General features: G+C 57.7%; 5 protein-coding genes across 6 annotated transcripts; 1 reads left to right on the top strand and 4 right to left on the bottom strand.

Annotated features, from left to right (window-relative positions):
- Positions 1-11,841: 11,841 nt before the first annotated feature.
- LOC117645905 lies at positions 11,842-12,419 on the bottom strand. Its single transcript, XM_034386455.1, has 2 exons — positions 12,198-12,419; positions 11,842-12,110 (listed from the first exon to the last, which is right to left on the bottom strand). Exons 1-2 carry the CDS (start codon positions 12,394-12,396, stop codon positions 11,866-11,868), a joined length of 444 nt encoding a protein of 147 aa, XP_034242346.1. The 5' UTR covers positions 12,397-12,419; the 3' UTR covers positions 11,842-11,865.
- A 224-nt stretch (positions 12,420-12,643) lies between these two features.
- Positions 12,644-13,675, bottom strand: LOC117645904. The gene is made up of 3 exons (XM_034386454.1): positions 13,453-13,675; positions 13,093-13,320; positions 12,644-12,892 (listed from the first exon to the last, which is right to left on the bottom strand). Exons 1-3 carry the CDS (start codon positions 13,648-13,650, stop codon positions 12,656-12,658), a joined length of 663 nt encoding a protein of 220 aa, XP_034242345.1. The 5' UTR covers positions 13,651-13,675; the 3' UTR covers positions 12,644-12,655.
- On the bottom strand, positions 13,662-16,021 carry LOC117645902 (aldo-keto reductase family 1 member A1-like). 2 transcript variants are annotated; one of them, XM_034386453.1, is made up of 8 exons: positions 15,695-16,021; positions 15,446-15,580; positions 15,132-15,365; positions 14,762-14,878; positions 14,560-14,690; positions 14,241-14,400; positions 13,863-13,960; positions 13,662-13,780 (listed from the first exon to the last, which is right to left on the bottom strand). In XM_034386453.1, exons 1-8 carry the CDS (start codon positions 15,764-15,766, stop codon positions 13,750-13,752), a joined length of 978 nt encoding a protein of 325 aa, XP_034242344.1. In that variant the 5' UTR covers positions 15,767-16,021; the 3' UTR covers positions 13,662-13,749. The 2 variants fall into 2 exon arrangements, with proteins under 2 accessions (XP_034242344.1, XP_034242342.1); XM_034386451.1 differs by having other exon boundaries at positions 13,662-13,960.
- A 149-nt stretch (positions 16,022-16,170) lies between these two features.
- Positions 16,171-21,043, bottom strand: LOC117645901. The gene is made up of 8 exons (XM_034386450.1): positions 20,895-21,043; positions 19,740-19,815; positions 17,987-18,150; positions 17,529-17,652; positions 17,302-17,452; positions 17,047-17,219; positions 16,756-16,977; positions 16,171-16,675 (listed from the first exon to the last, which is right to left on the bottom strand). Exons 1-8 carry the CDS (start codon positions 21,017-21,019, stop codon positions 16,445-16,447), a joined length of 1,266 nt encoding a protein of 421 aa, XP_034242341.1. The 5' UTR covers positions 21,020-21,043; the 3' UTR covers positions 16,171-16,444.
- A 2,433-nt stretch (positions 21,044-23,476) lies between these two features.
- Positions 23,477-27,617, top strand: LOC117645900. The gene is made up of 7 exons (XM_034386449.1): positions 23,477-23,712; positions 24,908-24,983; positions 25,267-25,439; positions 25,949-26,229; positions 26,317-26,492; positions 26,820-27,041; positions 27,229-27,617. The coding sequence occupies exons 1-7, from the start codon at positions 23,594-23,596 to the stop codon at positions 27,451-27,453; spliced, it is 1,272 nt and encodes a 423-aa protein (XP_034242340.1). The 5' UTR covers positions 23,477-23,593; the 3' UTR covers positions 27,454-27,617.
- The last annotated feature ends 251 nt before the right edge of the window (positions 27,618-27,868 follow it).

Below are 27,868 nucleotides of genomic sequence, written 5' to 3'. Positions count from 1 at the left end.
TGTGTGAGGCTGGCACAGCCTCGCTGTGTGAGGCTGGCACAGCCTCGCTGTTTGACGGTGGCACAGCCTCGCTGTGTGAGGCTGGCACAGCCTCGCTGTTTGACGCTCGCACAGCCTCGCTGTTTGACGCTGGCACAGCCTCGCTGTTTGACGCTGGCACAGCCTCGCTGTTTGACGCTGGCACAGCCTCGCTGTGTGAGGCTGACACAGCCTCGCTGTGTGAGGCTGGCACAGCCTCGCTGTGTGAGGCTGGCACAGCCTCGTTGTTTGACGCTGGCACAGCCTCGCTGTTTGACGCTGGCACAGCCTCGCTGTTTGACGCTGGCACAGCCTCGCTGTTTGACGCTGGCACAGCCTCGCTGTGTGAGGCTGGCACAGCCTCGCTGTTTGACGCTGGCACAGCCTCGCTGTTTGACGCTGGCACAGCCTCGCTGTTTGACGCTGGCACAGCCTCGCTGTTTGACGCTGGCACAGCCTCGCTGTTTGACGCTGGCACAGCCTCGCTGTTTGACGCTGGCACAGCCTCGCTGTGTGACGCTGGCACAGCCTCGCTGTTTGACGCTGGCACAGCTCGCTGTTTGACGCTGGCACAGCCTCGCTGTGTGAGGCTGGCACAGCCTCGCTTTTGACGCTGGCACAGCCTCGCTGTTTGACGCTGGCACAGCCTCGCTGTGTGAGGCTGGCACAGCCTCGCTGTTTGACGCTGGCACAGCCTCGCTGTTTGACGCTGGCACAGCCTCGCTGTTTGACGGTGGCACAGCCTCGCTGTGTGAGGCTGGCACAGCCTCGCTGTTTGACGCTCGCACAGCCTCGCTGTTTGACGCTGGCACAGCCTCGCTGTTTGACGCTGGCACAGCCTCGCTGTTTGACGCTGGCACAGCCTCGCTGTGTGAGGCTGACACAGCCTCGCTGTGTGAGGCTGGCACAGCATCGCTGTTTGACGCTGGCACAGCCTCGCTGTTTGACGCTGGTACAGCCTCCCTGTTTGACGCTGGCACAGCCTCGCTGTTTGACGCTGGCACAGCCTCGCTGTTTGACGCTGGCACGCTCGCTGTTTGACGCTGGCACAGCCTCGCTGTGTGAGGCTGGCACGCCTCTCTGTGTGAGGCTGGCACAGCCTCGCTGTTTGAGGCTGGCACAGCCTCGTTGTTTGACGCTGGCACAGCCTCGCATTTTGACGCTGGCACAGCCTCGTTGTTTGACGCTGGCACAGCCTCGCTGTTTGAGGCTGGCACAGCCTCGTTGTTTGACGCTGGCACAGCCTCGCATTTTGACGCTGGCACAGCCTCGTTGTTTGACGCTGGCACAGCCCGCTGTTTGACGCTGGCACAGCCTCGCTGTTTGACGCTGGCACAGCCTCGCTGTGTGAGGCTGACACAGCCTCGCTGTGTGAGGCTGGCACAGCCTCGCTGTTTTACGCTGGCACAGCCCTCGCTGTTGACGCTGGCACAGCCTCCCTGTTTGACGCTGGCACAGCCTCGCTGTTTGACGCTGGCACAGCCTCGCTGTTTTACGCTGGCACAGCCTCGCTGTGTGAGGCTGGCACAGCTCTCTGTGTGAGGCTGGCACAGCCTCGCTGTTTGACGCTGGCATGCCTCGCTGTTTGACGCTGCACAGCCTCGCTGTGTGAGGCTGGCACAGCCTCGCTGTGTGAGGCAGGCACAGCCTCGCTGTTTGACGCTGGCACAGCCTCGCTGTTTGACTCTGGCACAGCCTCGCTGTTTGACGCTGGCACAGCCTCGCTGTTTGACGCTGGCACAGCCTCGCTGATTGACGCTGGCACAGCCTCGCTGTTTGACGCTGGCACAGCCTCGCTGTGTGAGGCTGGCACAGCCTCGCTGTGTGAGGCAGGCACAGCCTCGCTGTTTGACGCTGGCACAGCCTCGCTGTTTGACGCTGGCTCAGCCTCGCTGTGTGAGGCTGGCACAGCCTCGCTGTTTGACGCTGGCACAGCCTCGCTGTTTGACGCTGGCACAGCCTTGCTGTTTGACGCTGGCACAGCCTCGCTGTGTGAGGCTGGCACAGCCTCGCTGTTTGACGCTGGCACAGCCTCCCTGTTTGACGCTGGCACAGCCTCGCTGTTTGACGCTGGCACAGCCTCGCTGTGTGAGGCTGGCACAGCCTCGCTGTTTGACGCTGGCACAGCCTCGCTGTTTGACGCTGGCACAGCCTCGCTGTGTGAGGCTGGCACAGCCTCGCTGTTTGACGCTGGCACAGCCTCGCTGTGTGAGGCTGGCACAGCCTCGCTGTGTGAGGCAGGCACAGCCTCGCTGTGTGAGGCTGGCACAGCCTCGCTGTGTGAGGCAGGCACAGCCTCGCTGTTTGACGCTGGCACAGCCTCGCTGTTTGACGCTGGCACAGCCTCGCTGTGTGAGGCTGGCACAGCTTCGCTGTTTGACGCTGGCACAGCCTCGCTGTTTGACGCTGGCACAGCCTCGCTGTGCGAGGCTGGCAGTGGCACAGCCTCGCTGTTTGACGCTGGCACAGCCTCGCTGTTTGACGCTGGCACAGCCTCGCTGTTTGACGCTGGCACAGCCTCGCTGTTTGACGCTGGCACAGCCTCGCTGTGTGAGGCTGGCACAGCCTCGCTGTGTGAGGCTGGCACAGCCTCGCTGTGTGAGGCTGGCACAGCCTCGCTGTTTGACGCTGGCTCAGCCTCGCTGTTTGACGCTGTCACAGCCTCGCTGTGTGAGGCTGGCACAGCCTCGCTGTTTGACGCTGGCACAGCCTCGCTTTTTGACGCTGGCACAGCCTCGCTGTGTGAGGCTGGCTCAGCTTTGCTGTTTGTCGCTGGCACAGCCTCGCTGTGTGAGGCTGGCACAGCCTCGCTGTGTGAGGCTGGCACAGCCTCGCTGTGTGAGGCTGGCACAGCGTCGCTGTTTGACGCTGGCACTGCCTCGCTTTTTTGCATCGCCCCCCCCCCCCCTTTCAGACACTAAAGTGCCATTTTGAGCTCGAAATAGAGAGAAAAATATAGCAATGTCGCAAATTCTTTGATTTTTGGCTTCTTGCTCGCTTCGCTCGCAGGTTATCTTAATTTTTCCCCCATTACTTTGCCGTTTGGCTCGCTTCGCCCACCAATAAAGCGTGTGATTAAACTCTAAAAATGGCAAAAGTTGTGTTAAAGTCTAGAATTGTGTGAATTTTCGCTTTAAGCTTGCTTTGTTTGCTGGATTTGGAACTTATTAGAGAAGTCTAAAACCCTATTGGTGTTGCCCCTTAAACGGTAGGCAAATAGGCAACCCAAAAATTTTTTATAAAAAATTCGCCCCCCCTTCCCCCCTAGAAAGTACTTCCGGCGGCCCTGGCCGCGAGGCCGTCGCGCTTCCCCCGCCGCGACACTGTCGCGCTTCCCCCGCCGCGAAAACTATCGCGCTTTCTTTGCCGCGACACTGTCGCGCTTCCCCTGCCGCGAGGCCGTCGCGCTTCCCCTGCCGCGACACTGTCGCGCTTCCCCTGCCGCGACACTGTCGCGCTTCCCCTGCCGCGACACTGTCGCGCTTCCCCTGCCGCGACACTGTCGCGCTTCCCCTGCCGCGACACTGTCGCGCTTCCCCTGCCGCGACACTGTCGCGCTTCCCCTGCCGCGACACTGTCGCGCTTCCCCTGCCGCGACACTGTCGCGCTTCCCCTGCCGCGACACTGTCGCGCTTCCCCTGCCGCGACACTGTCGCGCTTCCCCTGCCGCGACACTGTCGCGCTTCCCCTGCCGCGACACTGTCGCGGTTCTCCTGCTGCGAGGCCGTCGCGCTTCCCCTGCCGCGACACTGTCGCGCTTCCCCTGCCGCGACACTGTCGCGCTTCCCCTGCCGCGACACTGTCGCGCTTCCCCTGCCGCGACACTGTCGCGCTTCCCCTGCCGCGACACTGTCGCGCTTCCCCTGCCGCGACACTGTCGCGGTTCTCCTGCTGCGAGGCCGTCGCGCTTCCCCTGCCGCGAGGCCGTCGCGCTTCCCCTGCCGCGAGGCCGTCGCGCTTCCCCTGCCGCGAGGCCGTCGCGCTTCGTCGGTCAAGTCAAAAATATAGGGTAGGTCAACTCTGGGGTGGGTCAACTTTTTTTGGTAATATTTATATTACTCCTATTTATATTCTCATATTTATATTCTAATATTTATATTAATATTTTTTATAATTAATATATAGGTAGGTCAACTTTGAGGTGGGTCAAGCTACATAGACTCCTTCACGTCCCAGCAGACGTCCACCCTCAAGTCAATCAGCAGGACATCCAGGACTGGAAGGTAAGGAAGAAGTCACGAGCACAGTGCAGACCAAGGGGAAATCACTGTGAATTTCGGGGTGAAAATCGAATGAATTTCAGTCGAATTTCGATGAATTTCAGTTTCTCTCCTTTCTCGTTTTGTTACAATCAGCGGACGGCCAGCAGACTGATTCCGAGAGTCGTTTTCGCCGCTCTGTCTCTGTTGCGCACTCGTGGCCTTCAGTATGGGTGCGAGAGAGACAGGGCGACGAAAACGACTCCCAGTCTGCAGGGCAGCAGGTGCAGGCCGGGGCGCGCCTCACTGCGACCCACTGCCTCCCCCGCCCCCAGTGCCCGGCAGTGGCCGGCAGTGCCCGGTACACAATGTAACGCAACTACCGATAGCGCCCGACTAGCGGCCGGCGGAGTGGCCGCGAGAGATCCGCTCGCCCGCAGAGCCGCAGTGTGAGGGGGCTCGATTGTCGAGTAGTCGATTGTAGTGGCAAATTCAGAATAACAGAGGAAGGATACCAATTGTCGGCGGAAGTCCGTCCGGGGCGCCGTTCATGCTGCTGCTGCTGCTGCTGCTAGTGTAGTGCGGCCTTTAGCCTTGGCGCTGTCGAGCTGTCGTGCTGTCGCGTCGTTTTGAGGAGGTCACCGCGCCGACCGCGCCCGACGCCCGACGCGTCCAGCTCCGGCGCGCCCCCATGCTGGCCATGATGCCGGACGCCCAGGCCGCCCAGGCCGCCACGCTGCAGAATCATGCCGTCAGTCGTCTTCGTCGCTCTGTCCAATAGGGGAAATCACTGTGAATTTCGGTGTCCACATCCAATAAATTTCAGTCAAATTTCGATGAATTTCAGTCAAATTTCGACGAATTTCAGTCAAATTTGAATGAATTTCAGTCAAATTTCTACAAATTTTAGTCGAATTTCGATTAATTTTAAAGAATTTCAGCGAATTTTTCATGTTTGATGAATTTCGGTGTACATGGCTGGAGTTATTTCCCGTTGGCTCTGTCTCTCTCGCGCCTATGGGGCGTGCCGTGTAGGTTCGAGAGAGACAGAGCGACGAAGACGACTCTGAATCAGTGTGCTGGTCGTGCTGCAGTGGCTGCATTCGATCCCGGGATGCTCCGCGGCTCCGCCACCTGCTGGCCGACGGCCTGACGCAAGGCGGCGCAACGTCCTTCTAGTGGCGCTGCGCGTTGCTGCGCGTTGCTGCGCTGCGAGAAACGGCGGCGTGGCGGCAGCTGCAACGACACGCAACGCCGGGCGGGGCAGGCCTCGGCCACGCCGCGCCTTTACTGGGGCAGGGCCGGCCAGCGCGGCAGCGCATTGCCAATTTTTTTGCAACTTTTTACGGCTTTTCCGCGAGTCCGCGCGCGAACCGGGGCAAGCGCCGCGGCTTCCTGCTACCGCGTCGACCTGCGAGTCTCATTCGGACAGTCGTTCTCGTCGCTCTGCCTCTCTTTGCGCTCGTGGGGCGTCCCGTACAGGTGCGAGAGAGACAGGGTGACGAAAACTAGTTTCGGTGGTCTAAGACCAGGTCCACGGCGAAGGCCTCCTCCGCGTGGACCGCCGATGCGCCCTCCGCCTGGGCGGCACTGGACGGATGCGGTGGGCGCTGCGCCGTCCCGGCCGTCCCGGCCGTCCCGGCAGTGCCACAGATGTGCACCGCGCGGCGCCGCGAAGGCCTTTACGCATTGCCCTACACAGTGGCGTGGATCGCATAGTCGGGCAGGGGCGTAGCAGCGTGGCGGCGCGGCGTGGCCAAGCGAAGGACATGGCCAATCGAAAAACACGCCCGTGTCGCCACGCTGCTCCGCGCCTCGCCATGCCACGCCTAGTCCCGCGCCAAGTGGCCTAGCCGGACCGGCCGTGCGGCCATTGGAGTGCAGTGGTGCGACGGCGCGACCCAGCCCAGCCCAGCCATTCAGAAGAGTCGTTTCGTCGCTGTCTCTGTCGCACTCATGGGGCTGTCCGCAAGAGTGCGAGAGAGACAGAGGAGGCCCTCGCTGCCTCATGCCGCAACGATAACGCCCAGGGTGGTGCAAGAAGCAGTGCGAGCAGTGCAAGGGCACTTTGGCCGTCACGCCGGACGAGTGGCCACCCTATCACGGGCGGATGTGTCAAGTGCGTCCTGCGCGCGATAGCGAGCGACGGCCGGCCGAGTGGCCACCCTAGCCACATGGCACACTGGAACCTCCCACTCATCGGGCTGGAGCGGCGCGTCGGGGGCCGCGTCCCCGCCCCGCCCCGACCCGCCACGCCCCGCCACGCCCCGCAGTCGGACATGCGGGCACCACCGGACGACACGGGGACCGAGGAGTTCCCCGGCCGGACCGGGGAAACCGAAAATCTCCGATCGAGTGGAGACCGTCGCTCTCGGCGGTGTGTGTGGCTCGTCGCTCCAAATGCCAAATGCCATTCAACCGGGCCGCCAAAGTCAGCGCCATAGCCACAGTGGACTGATCCGCTCTGTCTCTCTCGCTCCTATGCGGGACGCTCCATGAGTGCGAGGGAGACAGAAAGACTCTGAAGCGCCAAAGCGGGCCGCGGAGAGGAACCGGTGAACGGCACAGCCGTAGAGTGTCGCGGCGACCCGACCCGCGGGGACAGGAGACTCGCAGTATCATGGCTGCCCCCGCGCTGCGGCAGTGTCCCCCCCCCTCCCCGTTCCAAATCCCGAAAAGCCAACGACATAACGGTGTAGTGCGGCTGGAATGGGACGATAGACAGCCCGAAAGCCGCGAGCTCGGCGAGGACGCCATCAGGACGCCGTCAGGACGCCGTCCTGGGTGACTGAGTTGACGGCTAACCGCCACTCGGCGGTCGGCCTGGTCGGTGCTCCATCGCTCCATTCAGCCGGACCAGCGCGCCGTTGTCAAAACACTCCGCCAAAAAAGAAGAGGAAAACAAGTTGGACGTCGTGGCGTCGTCCCCCACGCGACGCGACGCGACACACTCGGCGACTCGACGACTCGACTCATGCAGAGGCCGAGTTCTCTCCCGCCAGCAGGACGCGCAGCTGCCGCTGTTTCATTTGGCGCGGCCGACGCGATGCACGAGGAATAAAACAAACTTGGCCTTCCCTGCCGCGCGCCGCGCCACTCTCAGCGTCGCTACCCCGCGCCGACACGCGGAGCGTCGCGGTGCGGCGGAGATACCCCGCGCCCGACTGCTGAACGCCCGGCCGGGCAGGCAAGCCTTCGCGCAGTGGAGTGGCTGGGGTTGCCTACCCTCCTGGCCGCAGGCGGCAGCCGCGCGGACGCAGCTGCGCTGTGACGGCGGAGACGAGCGGGGGCGAAGCGGACCCGCAAAAAGACCAACAATCAGCAATCAAACCAATTGAACCACTTGGCGTACTTGGCGTTTCGGAGTTTTTTTTTGCAGTGCGGTGGTCAGTGATTAGCAGAACGCAGGGTGCCGCAATCGGCGAGACGACCGATAGCGGAGGAGACGCGAGAGGCGACGCTGGCTGCGCCTGCACTGCTCCGCCTGCCGCCCACACCGCCGCCATGAAGCTCGCCGTCGCCGTGCTCTCGCTGTGCCTGCTGCTGGTGGCCGTCGCGGAGTCAACGCCAGGTAGGTCCACGCCAGCGTCACGAAGGCCCTCCTGGAGGAGAGCATGGACTGACCGGAGGCAATGGCAGTGGTTGCAGCCGGCTCCAAGTTCCCGTGGCACATCCCCTGCGCCGTGAGCGGCAACCCGCTGTGCTACAAGGTCTGTCGCGGCCACGGCTTCCGACACGGCATCTGCTACGTGGACCTCCGGGACAAGTACTGCATGTGCATGCGCTGAGGCTGCTGTTGTTTTTGCGTTTTGCGAATAAAGTCGAATACCAAAGTACCCCCGCTTTGACTCATGATTGACTGACCCCTGGCGGCCTGGCTCGGCGCGGCGGAGACTCCAGGTCCCCGACGGCGGCGGCGACGCGGCCTCCGCGACGTCGGCGGCGGCTCTGGCCGCGGCCACGTCGCCGCGCACCGCCACCGGCCGGCCGGCTGCGTGCGAGGCTAGCCGGGCTGGAGGGCATCGACGCGGACGCGGCCTCTGTCGCCAGCAAGCACGCATATAGCACATGAATAAGGGGCAGGGTGACTTATGCATGGCCCCAACCGTCACGCACCCGCACTGCAAGTGCACGCTCCGTACTCGCCGCCCGGAAACTACGCAGTGCGCGCGGGGCACGCCGCCAGTCTCCCCACGGCGACAGCGCGACACCTCAGCAGCGCGAAGGACATGGGCAGAGCGCGGCCAGAGCAGGCAGAGCATGCAGAGCAGGCAAGGGACACACCTCAGCTTGCTTCTCCAGCACTTCCATTGGGATTGAGCAGTCTTGCTCGGCGTTGCTTCCGACTCCTGCATCAATTTTAGTTTCGTCCCAAGCTTTCCTTCCTCATTTGAATGCGCCCGCAGCAGGGGCCGTTGCGTCGCGCCCTGGACGCCTGGACGCGCGAAATATCCTGGGACTCACCGGGCGTGGGCCTCTGGCTGCTGCGCCACATCAGGGGCTCCTGGGTGAGTGCGCTCCGGTTGGACAGAACGTCGCGCGGGACGGGCCCACAGAGGGCCAGAACACCCCGGTAGAGGCGGCAAAATTTCTAAACGCGTTTTGAGCTCCAGAGTCGCTAAATGGGACTCGAACCGAACGTGTGATCCCACCAATGGATTGCTCTCCGAACGGGCAATCCATTGGTAGGGTCACACGTGCCGTTTGAGTCCTGTTTAGCGACTCTGGAGCTTAAAACGCGTCCAGAATTTCGGCCGTCGGTCTTCTGGCAAATCGACTGAGAGGCCTGATGTGGCTAATGTGGCCGTTGTCGCGCAGTACTCCGTGCTGAGCAGCCTGGTGCACACGTCACTGGTGCTGCGCGACCTGTCGCAGTGCGCCAACATGGAGGAGGCGCGCGTGCCGCTGCGGCTGTACGTCGGCGCGCACTCGTCCATCGCCGCGCAGCTCGTCATGTGGCGGAGGCTGCCGCGCGTCCAGGAGGCCCTGCGCCTCGCCGGCCTCGTCGCAGCGTGCCTCCAGGACGACGCCTCGCCGGCCGCCGCGGTGCGAAGCGCGAAGCAGCGACACTCGTTCCGAGAGTCGCTTTCGTCGCGCCCTCTCTCGTACCTATCGCCCTACAGAGCTATATCCAATTAAGACTTACGCCTGCGAGAGCGTGAGCGCGAGAGCGCGAGAGCGGTCGCCTGAGCGAGGAATCGGAGGAGTGGGGGAAGAGTTCCCCTCCAAACTCTTCCCCCACTCCTCCGATTCCTCGCTCAGGCGACCGCTCTCGCGCTCTCGCGCTCACGCTCTCGCAGGCGTAAGTCTTAATTGGATATAGCTCAGGAGCGAGAGAGGCAGAGCGATGAAAACGACTCTCGGAATCAGTCTGCAGGGTGGATCCAGAGACCGGTTCAGGGGGCGACGCTAATGCCCGGATCTTCAAAAATTGGGGCCTGACGGTGACGCGGCTGACGTGGCCTTGTTGTAGGCGCGGATGATGTCCGCTGCGCGTCTGATGCGCCGCGTCAAGCGTTTCTTCTCCACCTTCACCGTCAGCATCGTCCTTCCTGTCCGTCGTCTTCACCGTGCTGACCGAGGTCCCCTGGCTGCAGTCGCCCACGCTGGCTGCCAAGGTGGGTCAAAAGTTCATTCGACGATGACAAAAAACGGGACGGGCCAAAAACTAATGCAAGAGAATAGATTTCAAACAATTTTAAACTGGTACAAAAAAAGTATACGGACAGCCAACATTGCCGATTTGTATCACCCCTTTACCTTTAGTTAAATCCAATTATCACCAATTTTTTAAAAGTTTCCTTGAATTTGATTCAATTTTTTTTTTTAATTTTTGCTTAACCCTCCATTTTGAAATTGTTTTTCCTCGCAAGAGCGGCCAAGGCATCTTGACACAAGTGTTTTGACCCCTCAATTGCGCGGTCGGTGCTAGGTGCTGGTGATGTGCAACGGCAGCATGTGCTGCATCTCGTCCTACTACGGCCTGCTCTCGCTCATGATGTGCGTCAACCTGGCCCGCGCCGCGCTCTACCGCGAGCTGGGTACTCGGATGCAGGTACGGGCCGCCGGCCGCAGCTCCCTTCGCCGCCGTCGGGGGGGCCGCGCGGGCCGGGTCGGTCGACTTGCCACTCAACTGTTGCGTTTGAAGGCGCGTGGGGGTGTTGCCGAGAACGTCCGCTCGGCGGAGATGCACACGGCGCTGCTGCAGGCCGGCCGCCATATGGACGCCCTGGTCGGCTCGCTCTTCCCCCACTTGCTGTTCGCCGGGCTCGTCATGCCCTTGGTGTGTGTCGCATCAAACAACGCGCCCACCAGGCCAAACCTCGTTTTTTTTAGCGGCACCGTTAAATTGCAGGTCAGCACGGCGGAGGTGATCCTCGCGCGCGGCCAGACTGACTCCTTCGCGCTGAGCAGCGTCCCCCTCGTCTTCATTATATTCGTGTCGCAGGTGAGCTGGCTCCATTAGTGTCCATCACGTGTGCTTTGCGGACTCGCTCTGCTGCTCGCTCGCAGAGCTCTAGAAGTTCTGATCGATGCCCGATTTGCAAACTAACAGGAAAGAATCTCGCCGTTTCGTAACGTGTATTTTTCTGTCAAATTTTCTGACTTTGATCGTACACGCTGATCGCTTTTAAAATTCTGATGCTAAATTAGTGATAGTTTACTCTGGTGATACATTTAATGGTGGCTGTGATTTTGATCGTAGGGTCCTGATCGTTGCGTTGATGGGACGTGTCACGATCATCGTCGCAGCTCTGCGGCGCATGTTTTCTGTTTTTAATGATCCGATTGGCGCCAGTGCTTGGTGGGCCAGAGGCTGACGGACAGCAGCAGTGCCCTGCCGACCTGCTGCTACTTCGGACCCTGGCTGACGGAGTGGCCGGCCGAGCGGCGCGGCCGCCTGCAGATGATGGTGCTGGCCAAGAAGCCCGAGTCTGTGCGCGTGCAGGCCCTCGGCACCCTCAACAGGTTGAACCGAGTAGTCATTGCTCAAACTCTACATGCAAGAGAACCCTCACAAGGCTGGCACTGAGAGCCACTCGGTCACGGTGTATTGTCGGGGTTGCACAAGAATCGTTCTGTCGCTACTACTATGAGTGCTCTCAAACTCTCATACTTAATGCGTCAGGACTTTTTTTGGCTCCGTTTCACCCTTAACGAGTCTCTTTGAGTCATCTACAGCGATGTGACGTTCATGCTGACCTTGAGTTCACGGTCACTCTGAGTGTACTTGATACTAATTGTCAAATTTTCCTTTCCATAACTTACCTTTCCACTTCAACTATCAGAGGCGTACTGTTTGTTGCCAGGTCCTCGTGCGTGAGCGTCATGCGCACCTGGTTCAGCTATCTTCAGGTCCTGATGAAGTTTAGTGACTAGCCGGAGCCTGGGACCTGGGGGCGCACGGAGCGAGGTAGCTCCCTTTTTTATACGTATTTTGTCGACACAGCCTTGTACATAAGCTTTCTGAGTTGTTGGTACTCAATGAACGTAGTCCTTAGAGTAGAGCATGTAGTGTCGGTTGCAAAACGGTTTTATTTCGTCCATTTTGTGCAAACCTACTACAACGCTGTGCTTCCACTACTTCCATTGCTTTTCGGGCCACCTGCCCTTCACTAAGGTTGCGCACTCCCTCTATGCAAACGGCCTAGTCAGCGCTGCCGAGGCCCTGCGCCTTGAGAAGGACCTGCAGGAAGCTGAACCACTTTTCGACGACGGCGAGGCAGAAGGGCCTGTTGAGGCGGCCCAGCCCCTTCACGGGCAGGATCAACCCCTTGGAGGTGGCCTGCATGAGGTGGAGTCGCACCAGCCGCTCCGACGCTGTCTCACGCAGCCAGGGGCCGCCGTACAGACTCGTTGATAGAAGCTGGCTGTTCCTCTCCAGCTCGTCGCCTGCATCGGTACGAGCATCGGTAACACTAAGACTCAAAAATCGGTTTGGACCTCGAACAATCGCAATCTGATGGTGAATGAGCGCACCCGCGAAGCAGAGCAGGATGAGGACGTTGGCGATTAGGCGGAACAGCAAGGCCGCCAGCTTGCCCCAGGGACGCGAGTCGTGCTGGTACGTGAGGGTGAGGTGCACCGTGGCGGCGAGGGGCAGCGCGGCGCACGCCAGCACCACCACGACCACGGCGCGGCCCAGCCCCTTCCTGGCCCACCACCAGCACTCCAGCATGAGGGCGTGCAGGGCGGCTAGCTCGTCGAGCTGCGACCCTGCGCACACGCAGAGGCGCCCCGAGCTGCAATAGCAGAGCAGCAGTGAACGGCAGAAACTTGATAAAATGACGACGCCTCACCCCGCGCCGTGGCGCTCTTTGAGATCATGCTGCGGTACACTGCCGTGGTGACGCCGAACAGCGTGCAGGCCAGCGCCAGCATGCGGTAGTACGCCAGCAGGCCGAATATAGTGAGCCACACCTGGCACGCGAAGTCGTTTAGTCACCCGGCGCGATCAGCAACATCGGCACCGAGTCCCTCACCTGCATGGCTATGAACGCCGTGTTGGCGGCCGTGTAGTAGACGCCGCCGACGGGCGCGAGCGCTGTGTTCAGGGGCGAGACTTTTTGCGAGCCGTTGATCGTCTGCAGGGAGGTCAGGATGTGGGCCACCCAGGCGGTCGCGGTGAAAGCACCAATACGGCGCTGCCGGCGCACCATGTTCCGAAACTCCAACTGGAAATGCGTTTCTAGTCTCGGGAAAATTACGGTCCTAGCCTTTCTTGACGAACCCCCTTTCTTCCGCAGCCACTATAAGGAAAAGAGCTGCCAACAGGAATCTTCCCACCCCAGCCGCTCTCCCCCCTCCACGCCTAGAGAGCTGCTCTTCGTGCCAAGCCGTCCCCCTACTCTCATCTCTCTTCCCCCACCATTACCTCCGTGGCCGGGTCAGCGCTCCGCTCGACGCAGCGCGCCACAGCAATGAGGCAGGTGATCGCGTTACCGCACTCGGGGGAGTGGAAGGCGAACACGTAGATGGCGGCGATGGCGAGGTGCACGGCCGTGAACTGGACCAGAGTGAGGTTGCGGACTTCCAGGTTGGGCGCCATGGCGGTCTCCACCAGGGCACGGCCCACCCACGCGTAACCCGCCACCAGCAACCACTGTGGAGGAAAGCCAGTGTTACGTCGCGTCCCAAACGTCATGTTTTGCTGGGTGGGTCTTCCTTTATCGCCGTGGTGGTCTCAAACGGGCCTCGAATTCTTGGGGGTTGTGTTTGGTTGACACTGGCTGACCTTGGCCCTGCGGTAGCGCCACACCGCCCTCCAGGCCGCGCTAGGCTCCCTGTCGTAGAGCACTTCACGGCGCCAGGCCTGCAAGTACTCCTCCAGCAACGCCATCCTGCCGTCGACTGTGTGCGCCGCGCTGCTGCAATTTCGTGTCCTTCCTCCAGGTAATGAGGGATACAGGGCGGTAATAAGACGCGGTGCCATCGCCAGGCAAATTGCTTTCTATTATTTATTTGCTAATGTGCCATGGTTTTCTGCTTGTTCGGTGCAATCGTGGCTCCTCGTTCGTGTAAACAATTGTGACTAGAAGGGGTATTCCGGATGCTTCTGCAGCCTGAAACACGTGATTACGTGAAATTAGCGATGATTGGGACCTTCTACGTCGGCGGCAAGATCCCTTACGGGCGCCAGCGTACCCCACGGCGAACTTTAGGTCACAGATCCGACCCGTTTCGCCCAGGTCCAGTGCGTCGAGCTTCTCCACGTCCTCGGGACTCAGTTCAAAGTCAAAGATCTAAACAGCAAAGAAAATGTTAAAAATTAAACCCAATTTTAACTTTATTTCTTTTACTGTAAGGGCGCAAGCTGTTCAATTGGGCTCCTTTCATTGCTAATTGAAAAGAAAAGGCATCACATAGCTTGATGTAAAATTAAAAATGTATTTTCTTAACTACGTGATTATAAATTTTGGGACAAGATACTCTGAAGGATTCCCGCCTTTTTTGTGCTAAAATGTTTCTGAACGTTTGTACAGCAACATTTTTATAGGAACTGTTGTCGGCAAAGTGCCTGACCTGGATGTTCTGCGCGATGCGGGCCTCGTTGGTGCTCTTGGGGATGGCGGCGATGCCGCGTTGCACGGTGTGCCGCAGCAGCACCTGTCCCGGGGACTTGCCCAGGCGCGCGGCCACCTCCTCCACCACGGGGTTGCGGAGTATGTCCGGCATCACCTTCCTGCCGACAGCGAGAGCATGACCGGGGGACTCCCGAAAGCGTCGTCTAGGTCAAATATCTTCGAAAAATGTAGCGAATTCGTTGAGTTGAGTCCCCCTTGCGGTCCGAAAAGAACACTTCTCCAATTTGACTGTGATCGCAGCAGTGCGCATGGCTTACTCCAGGCCGCAGGCGGCGTAGACCTTCTCGAGGCCGGGGCTGCCCAGGGGCGAGTAGGCCGTCACGGTGATGCCCTGCGTGTTGCAGAACGCGACGAGCGGCCGCTGCTGCATGTACACGTGCAGCTCCACCTGATCCCAGTCAGCGTTAGTGTGGCGGTCTTCAAAAACCCTTTACAAGAATATTGTCTGCATCTGGGTACCTGCAAGTTGGCCGGGCGAATGCGGCAGTTGTCCAGGACGCGCTGAATCTGGTTCTCGGTGAAGTTGGACAAGCCGATGGCCTTGACGCACCCCTTGTCGACCTCCTCCTCCATTGCCTGCGCAGCCAATCAAATCTCAGGCGTGAGCGGGAATCACGGGTCTGAATTTATTAGCCCTCCGCGCGTCCATCCCCACCCACGCCCAGGCCGACGTCGATGCCGATAGATAATGCAGCGTCGCCACGGAAGGACAGCCTTCGGCCTTACACTCATTAATTATGGTGCCGCATGCACTGCCTGCCTGACGGCCTGCCTGCTCGCACCGAGGGGCCGCCGAAACAGGCCCGCACTATGCGCCAACGGCTCTTACCTTCCAGACGGCCACGAAGTCCGAGTCGCGGTCCAGGATCACCTCGCCGTCGTCACCGAGGGGCAGCATCTCGTCGCCGCGCTCCACGAAGGCGACGGGCACGTGGATCAGGAACAGGTCGATGTAGTCGGTGCGCAACGCCCGCAGCGACCGCTCCACGCTCTTGCGCACGCCGGCCGGGCGCATGGCCGCGGGCGGCAGCTTGGTGACCAGGAACAGCTCCTCGCGGGTGCCCTGTCCACGAAGGGCCGTGCCCAAAGTTTCGCTATGCTCTCTCGTGCTTTTGATTTACTGTCACAAAAATGTTGCCGTACTTTCCCCGCCGCGATCCAGGCCTCCAGCACCTTGCCGATGTCGCCCTCGTTGCCGTAGAAGGCCGCCGTGTCGATGTGGCGGTAGCCGCTCTGCAGCGCCGTCTCCAGGGCCGCCTCCAGCTCGCCGCCCAGCGCCTGCCACCGCACAACGCTTGAAACAGGCACCCTAACCACTCTCCTCCGAGGAAAAGATACCTGGGAAAGTCAATCGACATCTTGGAAGCATCGTGATTCACTACTGCTGGTCACCTGCCACGTGCCGAAGCCCAGCAGGGGCATCTCGGCGCCGGTCCCCAGGGTGGCTGTCAAAGGGCAGGCCATGGCTTTCCGCGCCGTTCCAGGAATGTGGGCTTCCGTGTGGAGTGGGACTCGCGGACGGACTGAGGAAGGCGCGGGGGCGTGTGCATTGACGTGGTGGACTAGTAGGGCAGCAAGGGGGAAGGGGTGGGGGTAGTGGAGGCCAGAGGGGAAGGGCGTGTGGGTTTAGTCGCTGGACATAGTGACTTAGATGACCGTTCCGCTGCCGCTTCTCATCAAAGCTGCAGCGGACAAGCCCAAATGGTACCATTCGGCGAATAAAGGTCAATGAATAAATAGGCAGCGGAGAAATTTAGCAGGGTGACGTCACCGTTTTCATTCCACTTGCTCTACAGAGCTCAAGGACATTTTTCCAGCGTTTGGATGTGCGAGGGCATAATGGTTTTAATAATACAGCTACAAGAACATAATAAATTTGGAACATTTTATCCAATTTAAAAAACAAGCGGTTTCGACAGATGTGTATGCACTTGTACATGTGGTAAGAAATGGTAGTAAGTTATCACGATTGGTTAGGCCCGTGGGGTCTAGTGTTTTGATGCAGGGTAATCCTGCAAAGTCTTATAATGATACGTTTCGCATTGGTCCCGCCAATATGCGTCAAGAAATACTTGGAACTTTCCAAAGGGGTCGCCCTGCGAGCCCAAGTGGATCAAGTCCCCATCACAGCCAACGCAGCCATCACAGCCATCCCCACTCCACCAGGTCGTCCACCACGTCTCCGAAGCGTCGCTTCAGGGTGGGGGTCTCCTTGAGTTTGAACTGGTAGTCGGGAGGGGGCTGGTCCTCTTCGTTGGTCGCCATTGTCGCCAGCGCGCCCTGGATCTCCTTGATGGCCTCGTCCTCCGTGAAGCCGAACACCAACATTGGCACCATGCACACCACCATCTTGGCGGCGCGGCTCAGGTGGCCCTGCCCGACGAAACAAAATCGTGTTACGTAAAATGTGAAAGGAAGGATCAGTCTTTGGCCGCCTCGGACCGCGCCCTCACCTGAAAGCGGTCCCACGAGTACACGCTGTCGGGGTCCTTGATGCCGGCGGCGCAAAGCGTGTCCTGGAGGGTCTCGTGGTAGAGCTTGAGCCACTCCCGGAAGTGCTTGTCGCGTGTGGGCTTCTCGGTGACGCACAGCAGGTTGGTCAGGAGGTCGGGGGTGGGCCAGCCGTAGCGCACCGCCTGGAAGTCGATCAGGCGGCAGCCGCAGGGCGCGCCGGACTGCGGGCAGGAGACAAATAGGTCAGTACAGGGCGTGCTTTTCTCCTCTAGGTTCTAAAGACCAAGTACCTCATCGCGCTGGAACATGACGTTGTTGATGTGGGCGTCGCCATGCACGATGGCGTTGCCCCCGTCGGGGTCCGGCACGATGTACCCGAAGAAGTCTGTACCGAAAGACTCGAACCGGGTCTTCAGATTTTCGAACACGGGTGATCCCTCCGGGAACCTGTCCTTGATCATGACTAGAAAATAAAATTAAACCGTTAAAGCTTCCTGGTTTGATTGATTTGCGCTCGACTCTGTTGGATGGCCAAGGGAGCTTACGAGGCGCTTCGCGGCCGCTGTTCGTGAACACGGCGAACTTCTCCTTGAGCTCCTCCATCACCGCGAGGTTCGTCGACTCCCGGACGAACTCGGCAATGAAGTCAGGCCGCAGCTTGTCCAGGGCCATGCCGGCGCCGTGGAAGCGCGCCATCTGCACACCAAGACCCAGCGAATGAAACGAAGGAAAGACAAGTTGTTGTTGAACGGTGCTCCGTCAGTCACCTCACCTCTGTCACGAAGAGCCGGGCGTGCTGGTCGTCGAGCACCGTGCCTCTCTTGCAGATGCTGAAGCCCTCCGGCCGGAGGTCCTCCATCACCAGGCAGGGGGGCTGCAGCTCGTTGGGGTAGCCTCTGCAACGCCAACGTGAGCGAGGAAAATCGCGGCGCCGTTCTCATTGAATGACAGACGCGGCTGACGCTCCCTTGTTTGATAAGGTACTTCGGAGAAGGGCCGAAACAGACGTTGAGAAGAAATCAAAAAGAAAACGGCATGCGGGATTCGTGAGAATGAGCGTCTGCGTCGCCACAGAGCAATATTCTCATACAAGTCCGGCTTTTGTTTTCTTTACTTCTTCTCAACTTCCGTCATAGCTCATATGCGAAGTGCTCTATCGTGGTGCAAAACTGGGTGACTCTCAAAATATGTGAAAAATATTGTAAGAAAGTGAGTAGTGGAAATAAAAACCTGGGCCAGGGCAGGGGCTTCTTCATGTTGGCGATCTCCTCCATGGCGGGGAGCACCTTGTTGTACATGAGGGACTCGGCCTTGAAGACGTGCGCGAGGAAGAGGGAGCCGTCCAGGGCGCCGAGCATCGTCTTGCACATGAGGCGCAGGTCGTCGCCATCAGCCTGGATCACGAGACGTTAGGATCACGCCCAGCTTTGCAAAAGACGTTTGTAGTTCATGACCACCAGTCGACCACCAGTGGTCCTGAAGATCTGCACTGAAAACTTCAGTACTCTTACATGAACTTTATGCGTGTACTCAGTACACACTCAAGTGCTCTCATTGTGTCCTCAGTACACACTTAAGTTTAAGTTTTACAGTGTGCTTAGGGGAACATGACATCAATATTGCGACATAAGTAGGCTCAAAGCTCCACGTCCGCTAGTGTAGAGAGGGCTTTCGACTAAAACAGTTTTTTTTTCGGGAGCAAGGCTGGCTGAGGTTGGCACCCCTTTAAAACGCACAGTGGGCCAGAAGACCGGCGCAGGGCGGTCAAAACTCTCAACGCTTTTTGAGCTCCAGAGTCACTAAGCAGAACTCGAACCAAACACCCGGCCCCACCAATGAATGAATTCCGCGTTCGGACAGCAATCCATTGGTGGAGGTCACTCGTTCGGGGGGGAGGGGGGCGATTATTTACCGAATCCTCTAAAGTGTTGACTGCCTTCACTTTGCAACGCCGGTGCATCACGGGAACATCGCTCCAGTCAAACACGATGGTAAGAAAGGGGTGAGGGAGTCCATTGGAGAGAGGCTGGGCTAAGAGAGCGTCTGGCGCCCGGGGTAGGCCAGCCATTCGTCAGCAGCCGGCATGTCACATAAGTTGCCTACCCGCGGGGCCTTGCCTCCTCCGCCCCTCCCACCCGAACCGAGTGGGGCCGGCTGGCTATCCGGGCGGCACCCGGCCGTCGGCTGGCTCACTCTGAACAGTGATTCGGTCGCTCGCTGGCAATCATGCACTCATGAGTGCGAGAGAGACGGAGCAGTGCCATTCGGAAGGGGCCTGCAGGACGCTAGGTGCGCGCTGGCCGCTGGCTGGCCGCTGGCTGGCCGTGGACTTCCGCTCGCGCGTCCCGGCAGACGCCTCAAGGTCGCCTAGGCGTTGCGGCTACACTTTTATCGTTGTCAGGGTCAGGCGGTGGGTTTGGCGGGTCCGCGGTCTGCCAGTTCAGTCCGCCCGGGGCATTTGACACCTCCGAGCAGTGTGCCCGTCAGTCACTCGGACCCTGGCCCATGTACAAGCAACATGTTCAAGTCCCTCCGGTAAAAATGGAATTATTACAGCGTTTGTCAAGGTGGACTTACAGTGACTGGCACTGGCGGCTGGTGGCTCAGCCGGGGCACTTTAAAACACTCAGAAGGACCTTCGCAGACAGATTGTTATCGCGGCGCAAAATGCGTCTCAAATCCAAGTAGTTTAATCTCGCTGCAAGACACTTCCTTTAGAGGACCTGCTCCGCAGAATGCGGTGGCTGCTATCGCCACGGCTTGACGTGATGCACACGCCGCCTGACGACACGATAGCGGCCACGTCGGCACGCCTGGGCACGCCGCCCACAACGTGGACTGAGTGCTTCTTGAGCCACATCCGCAACGTAGGAGATAAACACCTGCATCCTAATTCCAATCCTCAATACTACGATACAATTTCCATTTTTCGCCAAAAAAAAAAAGTCAGCAAGTTTTAATGCTGGTAAACCTCTTCTCCTACCTCGTTCTCTGCGACGACGCGGTACAGGACACTGAGGTAGCCGTCTCCTTCCTGAGAGCCGATCTCGATGTGGAACCTACAACAACAAGGCAACGCCACGCTGCATCAGCTGGTCTCCAGTGTCGCAGTAGCCATGGACTTGATTCCGCTCATGGCCGCGGGCCTCGCCGCCTCGCCCAGTGCACTGTGAAAATTTGTTGTCACTTTATGACAAAAACGAGGATGACATGTTCATCACTTTGAAATGATGTCAATCTCGTCACAAATTGATGACATTTTCATCAAAGCTCCTATACTTATTGCATGGGCGTGACAACAATGTCATCAATTGACTTTATGACATCCTTGTAAGGAAAATTAGCCTTGAAATTGTCATCAAGTGACGACTCAAATTTTCACAGTGTGGAGCGGCCAATGAAAGCCTGCTGCTGACGCGCATGCGCGCGCATGGGACCGCGGACCGAGGCCCCATGACAGCCGGGTGATGGTCCTCGTCTGGGACTTACATTTCAAACCGGACTTTGCATTTACAGTGTACGTAAAACGACACGTTCCTCTCCGGAGACAGACGTTCTGAGTCAAAAGTTTCCCGCCAAAAGCGACGGCTGCCAGCTGCCTCATTGGAGAACGTTAAAATTAAAATGAGAAGGATGCACTGCTACAACTGTCGTTGGACGGACACAAAATGACCCCATCCTTCATTTCGTTTGACCACGTTAAAAAAAGCATAAAGGAAGAAAATATTCAGAAATTTTCTCATGATGAGAACTGCTAGGAACGACGCGGCATGGTCATGAAAAAAAAAGAAATGCCATGCTTTTCATGAAAATTTCACTCAAAAATTAAAAACAAAAACGAAACTGATCTATGTGTGTCGCAGTGGTATTTGCGAGACTGTGAAGGTGATCCTTGCCGCATCCTCGCAGGTGTGATGCGCAACGACGAGACAACCCCAGCCACGCCCACACGCCCACAAGCTGAGAGACAACTTCTGCTCACTCACTCACTCACTCACTCACTCACTCACTCACTCACTCACTCACTCACTCGCTCACTCACTCACTCACTCACTCACTCACTCACTCACTCACTCACTTACTCACTCACTCGCTCACTCACTCACTCACTCGCTCACTCACTCACTCACTCACTCACTTGGGCTTCTCCCAGCCGCGCTCCTCCACGATGCCGCCCAGGGCCTTGTGCACCACCGCGGGGACGTCCGCGGCCTGCAGCGCCGCCGCCGGCGCAGCCTCGCTCGCCACTCCGTTCGCAACCATGGTCAGCGTCCAACTGCCAAACTACTACTCGGCCGGCACCGCGTGCGTGGCGCGCCTGGCCTGGCCGTGCCGCGCGCCGGCACTGCTCTGTATACTACCGGCGGGGAGAGGAAGGGGGGGGGGAGATGCGAATTCCGATACGCGTTGAGTAAAAGTGCGAGGCGAGTCGTACTGCCTCGTCACAGCGAAGCTTCAAAACTCTGTTATCGTCCTGATAGAGGCCTCGGCTCGCCGTTCGAAAAGCCGCGTCGCTAGGCGCTGCATCACTCACAGTGCCTCCTGCCGGCCTTTTTCGGCACTGCTCAGAAAACGCTCGATGTCTGAGGCCTTGTAGGGCCATTCCTCGTGTCCACTACACTAGTCAAACGTCAATAGCCATGGCGCATAGAGGCTGAAGTCGGCCAGGCCGTGTGGAATAGGAGCGGCGGTGTGCTGCCCTGCCTGCCTTGGCTGCGCGCATGCTTCAAACCACACCAAGTATTATTCTGAGCATATGAAGGTACAATAGTTTGTAAATTGCAAGCAAATTTATTTGTGAGCCCATGTATGCTCAAAATACTTTGTTACGACATACACACTAAATTACTATGTAGGTTTTTCTGCGCGCTAATGCACGAAATTGTACATGCACTTCGTAACGCACGAATTTGTGCGCGATAATGCACGATTTCGTGCGCAAGTATGCAGGAAATCGTGCATTGTTGCGCACAAATTCGTGCGTTAGGAAGTGCATGTACAATTTCGTGCATTAGCACGCAGAAAAACCTACATAGTAATTTAGTGTGTACTACTTTTCATTGTTGGGCTTAAGGGGGGACATCACTCCAAAATGATAAAAAATCGCACCTTTTTTTTATTAGTTTATACTATAGACCATTCTTTTCTGCGTCGAATGGCGAAAACCGCATTCCGAAATTCAAAAAATTGCAGTTTTGGGAGGTTGTGGGCCGCAAACATGCATAGGGGAAAAGCCCAGTTTCCACAACTTTGATCGCGTTTTCTCGGAACATGAAATTGCAAACGGTTGCAGGCCTCTAGGGCGCAGTTTTTGAGCTACAGCGGGGAGATTTAGCATGGAAGCTCCTACGACATGCCGCTATGGTGGGTAGCAAAACAATTTGCATTGGTCAATTTTTATTATTTTTTTAACGTTCAAAATTAAACAATTTTGACCAAAAAAATTGAACAATTTTTTTTGGCATGTAACAAATACAACTTAAAATGATTTTTTAAATGTGATTGAGGTACCCACCATAGCCAGACATCTCAGGAAGGCTGTCACCAAATTTCGTTGTTCTAGGTCAAACCGTTTGGCGTCCAGCGCTGCAACCGTGCGAAATGGTCTAACCTAACACTCAAAAATGCGTTTTCAACGACAGCGCTGTACTGCCCGGGCGGATTGACTTAATGTTGTTTTCTACTTTATCTGTTAAAATATGGACAGTTTTTCTCTTTCCGTTTGGTTTTTATGACGATTTTACAAAAGCTCTGTATTCGGAGTGATGTCCCCCCTTAAAATAGATAGCGGTTTTGAGAGTGCGATCGAGGGGGCAAAACGTTGTCCTCTTGTTTTGGTGGGTGGCGTCCGGAGCCTTTCTCTCGGCTGACGCAAAATGCTAGGCAGCCGTTTCCTCTGTTTTTCCCACCGGGCTTCCCGCCAGGCGGTGCCGCGCACAGCTCGGCGTCTCGGGGAGGGCCGGGGAGGGCGGAAGGCCACTGTCGGGCCAAAATACTGCCCGACTTTCAGAGGTGTGATGAAAAATTGCACCGACCCAGCCGAGAATACATTTCGGATTCGAGGTTGAATCGTCGTCGTTGCACTCGATAATGGCTCGAAGTAGTCGTTTTATCCATCTCGAATATTCACAAAAATCGAACTATAGATTTTATATCATTAAAACCTTGGACAGACTGAGGGGACTTAATCGGCTTGAAATCGACCTCGAATCGACACCGATTTGAAGTACATATCGATGTCGATTCGAAGATTTTCTAGCCTTCCAGATAAACTTCGATTCGACCCCAAATCGTAAATGAATTTTCGGCTGGGTTTGTGCATGCGCGTACCAGTGCCGCCAAGCACTCAGCAGACCATGAAAACACACCGTGCACACATCGGCAATATAGCTGGCGCGTGCACACACACACACACACACACACACACACACACACACACAAAGATTATGCATACACGCCCACGCGTCCAATATTGCGCAATTTCCTACTACGACTTTTTTTTAACCAATTTGGAAAACTCATTACGGACGAAGATATTCTCCAATATTCTTTATACGTGTTGTGATAGCGGCGAAAACTCGAAATAAATTTGCCGAAATTTGAGCACGTGTCGACCGCACCCACGTGAACGCGCCATATTGGCGCCATTGGCGCAATTCCCTTAAAAGGCGCGCACTACATATCGAGCATGCGGTTTATCTTTGTTATCGCGGCCGGCTTTCGCTGAGGAGCGCGTTCGAAGCTCTCTTCCGCGCTCACAAATACATCCCGGCCACCGCCTCCGTCTAGGTGCCTACCGAACGGACGACCGCGCCGGGAGTCAGTCCTCTGCTGGCCATGGCCGCGAACGGAGCCAACGGAGTGAACGGAGTGAACGGAGGCACCATGGACGTCCCCGCCGTGGTGGGCGAAGCCATCAAGACCGTCGCCGGCAAGGCGGGCTTCAAGAAGCCGCGGTGAGGGCCCCAGAGCGAGGAGGGGGGGGGGGGGGGCTTTCCCGAACACATTCAGGTGAAAAAACAAGTTGGCGACATATGCGGTATAAACGCCAGTAATGTTGCACAATCATTGTAAACCAAATTTTACAGTGGGTCAGTCTCCCCGCCGGGACGGCCTCCAGTGTACACGCTCCGCTCATACGTCAACAAGCGCTTCGCCCGCGTCTTTCCGTAATCTTAACTGGTGGACCCGTCGCGAAGCACAGCGGACACAACATTGCGGACTCAATCAACACTTTTCATGATTTTTAATCCTTTTTTCACCCCTTTTGTTTTTGTTGGAAATAAGAGTTGATTTGCGTTACCCAGATTTAGAAAAAATCTCGGACCGTGACATGACTTTTCCTGACTGTCAAAATCCGTTGATGTCAGTCAGATAAAATCGGGCCTCGGTCGGGAACGCGTGCTGCAATTTTGCAGAGTGTAATGTACAAAATTTTATTTCCGTTCTTGTCATTGTGATAAGTTTTCTGTGGTTTGTTTTCCGATCCAGTTTTGAAGGGTTGAAGTAGTGAGCGCGACGGCCACTGGCTAATCATCGGCTCCTGGTTTTTGGCGCGAAATGCGATATGTCATGTTGGTTGAGGGCGCTAGAGCGTCCGCTGGCACGGTGCGGCCTTGGGCACAGGCGGCCGTGGGCCGTGGCCAGGCCGGCCGGGCCCGGGATGGCCGAGGCAGAACCGGCAAAATGCCTGCCAATCCCACCATAGGACTGACGAAAAAATAAAATAAACGCTACTTTTGCGCGGGGCGCGGAGCCGCGGCAGCCGCGTGGGTCCCTGAGTAGTGGCGTGGCGGCCATGGCCTTGACCAACCACTGTGCTGACAAAGTAACGTACAGTAGTACGTTGGCCACACAGATGATGCTGGGAAGTGAGAGAGACGCGTGCAGGCACAGCAAACAAAGCTGCATCGGCCGATGGACCAAAAAACCTAGTTGGCTGTTAGTGCTTTGAAAATTAGTTCACCCTGTAAAATTTATAAAAACGAAGTGCGTTTTTCTTTTCGAGTCCTCGCCTAAATACATTTAAAAAGGGACGGTAGAAAACAATTGCAAATGGTGCACAGTAAGGCGTGAAGGAAGGCGTTCGACCAGTGCGTCCTTCTTGAAGTGTTACGCCTTGGTTTTACCAGTGTGTGTCTCCGTGCGCAGGTTCCACATCGAGTCAGGCTCCAACGACGGGGACGGCTACACTAGCATCATCTACAGGGCCATCGTCCGGGATGAGGTAAGAGTAAGCGTACAGTGGTGTCCAGAACACCGGTGGAGGTGGCAACTCTAGACGCGTTTTGAACTCCAGGGTCACCACACAGGACACGAACCGAACGTGTAGCCCCACCCTTCGATTCCTCGTTCGAAGAGCAAATCCATTGATGGGGTCACACGCTCGGTTCGAGTCCCATTTAGCGACTGTGGAGCTCAAAACACGTTCAGAGTTTTGGCCGCCTCCACCGGTCCTCTGGCCCACTGTGAAGCGGCGCCTGGCGGCACTGAGCGCCCTCCTCTTCCAGGACAAGAGCGGCCCCGACGAGCTGCGCCTCATCTGCAAGACCACGGCGTCGGACATCGGCAGCGGCGGCCCCATGATGCAGTTCATTTACGCGGCGGAGGACGAGTTCTACGGCCGCGTGGCGCCCATCCTCACGGACATCGCCAAGCTGCAGAGGCCCCTGCCGTGGCCCAGGTCAGTGCCGGCGGCAGCGAGCCAGCCAGGGTGGATCCAGTGGCGGGTCCTGGGGGCATTGTAGCAAACTACTTCCAGGGGCTTCGCCGCCGTTAGGGCAGCTTCCCTGCCCTGACGACAGGGAAGCTGCCCTGGATCTGCGCCTGCTAGGCACAGCGCGGCAGAGCGAGGCAGAGCAAAGGCAGCCTGCTTCGGCTCGGACTGCTAGTGCCGGGATAAAGTGTCACCTCAGTAAGGACGGCCATGTCTCGTTTTGCAGTGCAGGCGGGCATGTGTCGGGCCCGAAATGGCATACGATCATGTGTGGTCTAGCCCTTAATGGTAATGGTACAGTGCCGCGAGCGCCGCGCGGGGGAGTCGGTTGGGTTGCCTACGCGTCGCTCCGCAGGCGCTTGCCGGCGCCTCGCACTGCCTGGAGTCGTTTGGTCGCTGGGACGTCCCATGAGTGTGGCAGAGGCCGCGCGACCAAGTGGCTTTTCGAAAGCAAGCCTGCCTTGACTCGCCACCAGGTGCATGTACTCCAAGCCGGACGGCGCGCGGCCGTGCCTGGTGGTGGACGACAAGTGCCCCGAGGGCTTCCGCATGGCCGACCGCCGCGTGGCACTGGACGAGCACCACATCCGACACGCCCTGAGCCAGCTCGGCCGCCTGCACGGCGCCGCCATGGCTTTCGAGGTGCAGCGCCCCGACGAGTTCAACGCCATCGCCGAGAAGCTCACGGTGCCCTACAAGAGGGAGGACATCCGGGAGATGTGGAAGACGTTCATGAACGTCTCGGAGACCACCCCGGGTAACCGTACCTTCCGATATGTTACTTTGGACGCGGTGTTTCGGGAGGGCGCACTGAACCGGTCGAATGAATGACTTGCCTTCGCAGACATGATGCTGGAGAGGTACCCCGAAGGCAGCCCGATGCACGCCAAAGTAAAGCACCACTTCTCCACGTTCGGCGAGAAGTTTCTCAACGAGTTGTTGACCCCCGGCAGGGAGGTCGGCAACAGCATCATCCACGGTGACTGCCACCTCAACAACATGCTCTTCCAGTACGACGAGGTAGGCGTCCTCCTCTTCCGTTTTTTTTTTCCGGCCTCAGAACAACGGTGTCTTTTATTTTTCTCTAATCCTGGAACATCGCAGGACGTGCGGGAAGTTCTACACTACGCGTTTTGAGCTCCACAGTCGCTAAATAGGACTCGAACCGAGCGTGTGACCCCACCAATGGATTGCTCTCCGAACGAGGAATCCGATGGTGGGGTCACATGTTCGGTTCGAGTCCTGTTCAGTTCAGTGACTCTGCCGCTCAAAACGCGTCTAGAGTTTTGGCCGCCTCCGCCGGTCTTGTGACCCACTGTGCCTTTGATCCGGGTTTGCACCCACCAGGCTGGCGCGTGCACGGGGTGCTGCCTCATCGACTTCCAGACGACGCGCTACTCCACCACGGCGCAGGACCTCAGCACGCTCCTGATGTGCTGCACGGAGAAGGCCATGCGCGACAAGCACTGGGACGCCCTGCTCAAGCACTACCACACCGTGCTGCAGGACACGCTGAGGGCCGCCGGCATCAAGGACCCCGACAGCGTGTACTCGTGGGAGCAGTTCATGGTGAGATTTTGTAGTTATATCTGTTTAAATCCTTAAAAAAATATTTTGTTTTGACTTCTTAAAGCACTTTATAGTTATATTGAGATAACGTATGTTCGGCTCACGCTCATAGTGCAAGCCCTAATCTCATGGCCAAACTGACTTGCTCGCAAGACGAGGACTAACGCACTTTGTTCCTTGTTCACAGAGGCGGCTGGGCGACATGGCGGGCTACGGGCTGTTCGTGACGCCCATGATCCTGTTCGCCTTCTACGCCAACCAGGCGGAGGTGAAGGAGCTGCAGGGCTCCGTGGCCTCGGTCCTGAACGAGAGCGACATGACTTCGGCCACCATCAACATCAAGTGGAGCGCCGACATGAGGCGGCGCGTAGGTGACGTCATCGACGACATGGTGCGCTGGGGGTGGCTCTAGGCCACGCTGCGACCCTCACCAAACATTGTAACTGATAAAAATTTGCTTTGTGATATTATTGTATATTTCGTTGGCCACGGCCTTCGACTGAAACTAGTAAAACTGTGTTACTGTTATTGCTCCACACTGTCATTACAATAAAGAACATGTCGTTAAAAAAAATCTTTGAGCGTGTTTTTCTTTTTCGTACTTGGCCGACTCTCCGCGGCGCTGATAAGGGTACCGGTGCTCGTTGTGCTCCGTGCTTTCGGGGCGCCGTCGGCTTGGCGACGCGCGGCGTGCCCGCGGCGTGGATTCGTACAGCCGGAGGTCGTTCCCCCCCCCCCTCCCCGCCGCTCCTCCACCGATAATGCCGAGCTGCTCACAACCGTGAAGCCACTGTGGGGCCAGCAGAGAGATGCATGCCACCAAAACA

Source organism: Thrips palmi, unplaced genomic scaffold (assembly GCF_012932325.1).
Source record: "Thrips palmi isolate BJ-2018 unplaced genomic scaffold, TpBJ-2018v1 HiC_scaffold_19, whole genome shotgun sequence".
Classification (NCBI taxonomy): Eukaryota; Metazoa; Arthropoda; class Insecta; order Thysanoptera; family Thripidae; genus Thrips; species Thrips palmi.
This window is presented reverse-complemented; position numbering and strand designations above follow the sequence as displayed.

Coding starts and splice junctions, on each gene's coding strand:
- LOC117645905 (XM_034386455.1), bottom strand. CDS start 12,396: ATGCTGGAGTGCTGGTGGTGGGCCAGGAAGGGGCTGGGCCGCGCCGTG. Junction 12,111..12,197: donor CATCCTGCTCTGCTTCGCGG/GTGCGCTCATTC, acceptor GTACCGATGCAG/GCGACGAGCTGGAGAGGAAC.
- LOC117645904 (XM_034386454.1), bottom strand. CDS start 13,650: ATGGCACCGCGTCTTATTACCGCCCTGTATCCCTCATTACCTGGAGGA. Junction 13,321..13,452: donor GGCGCTACCGCAGGGCCAAG/GTCAGCCAGTGT, acceptor TTTCCTCCACAG/TGGTTGCTGGTGGCGGGTTA. Junction 12,893..13,092: donor GCGCTGACCCGGCCACGGAG/GTAATGGTGGGG, acceptor ACGCATTTCCAG/TTGGAGTTTCGGAACATGGT.
- LOC117645902 (XM_034386451.1), bottom strand. CDS start 15,766: ATGGCCTGCCCTTTGACAGCCACCCTGGGGACCGGCGCCGAGATGCCC. Junction 15,581..15,694: donor TGGGCTTCGGCACGTGGCAG/GTGACCAGCAGT, acceptor GTGCGGTGGCAG/GCGCTGGGCGGCGAGCTGGA. Junction 14,691..14,761: donor TTCGCCCGGCCAACTTGCAG/GTACCCAGATGC, acceptor GACTGGGATCAG/GTGGAGCTGCACGTGTACAT.
- LOC117645901 (XM_034386450.1), bottom strand. CDS start 21,019: ATGGTTGCGAACGGAGTGGCGAGCGAGGCTGCGCCGGCGGCGGCGCTG. Junction 17,220..17,301: donor CAGCGGCCGCGAAGCGCCTC/GTAAGCTCCCTT, acceptor TTTATTTTCTAG/TCATGATCAAGGACAGGTTC. Junction 16,676..16,755: donor ACTCGTGGGACCGCTTTCAG/GTGAGGGCGCGG, acceptor TTCGTCGGGCAG/GGCCACCTGAGCCGCGCCGC.
- LOC117645900 (XM_034386449.1), top strand. CDS start 23,594: ATGGCCGCGAACGGAGCCAACGGAGTGAACGGAGTGAACGGAGGCACC. Junction 25,440..25,948: donor AGGCCCCTGCCGTGGCCCAG/GTCAGTGCCGGC, acceptor ACTCGCCACCAG/GTGCATGTACTCCAAGCCGG. Junction 26,230..26,316: donor CGTCTCGGAGACCACCCCGG/GTAACCGTACCT, acceptor TTGCCTTCGCAG/ACATGATGCTGGAGAGGTAC.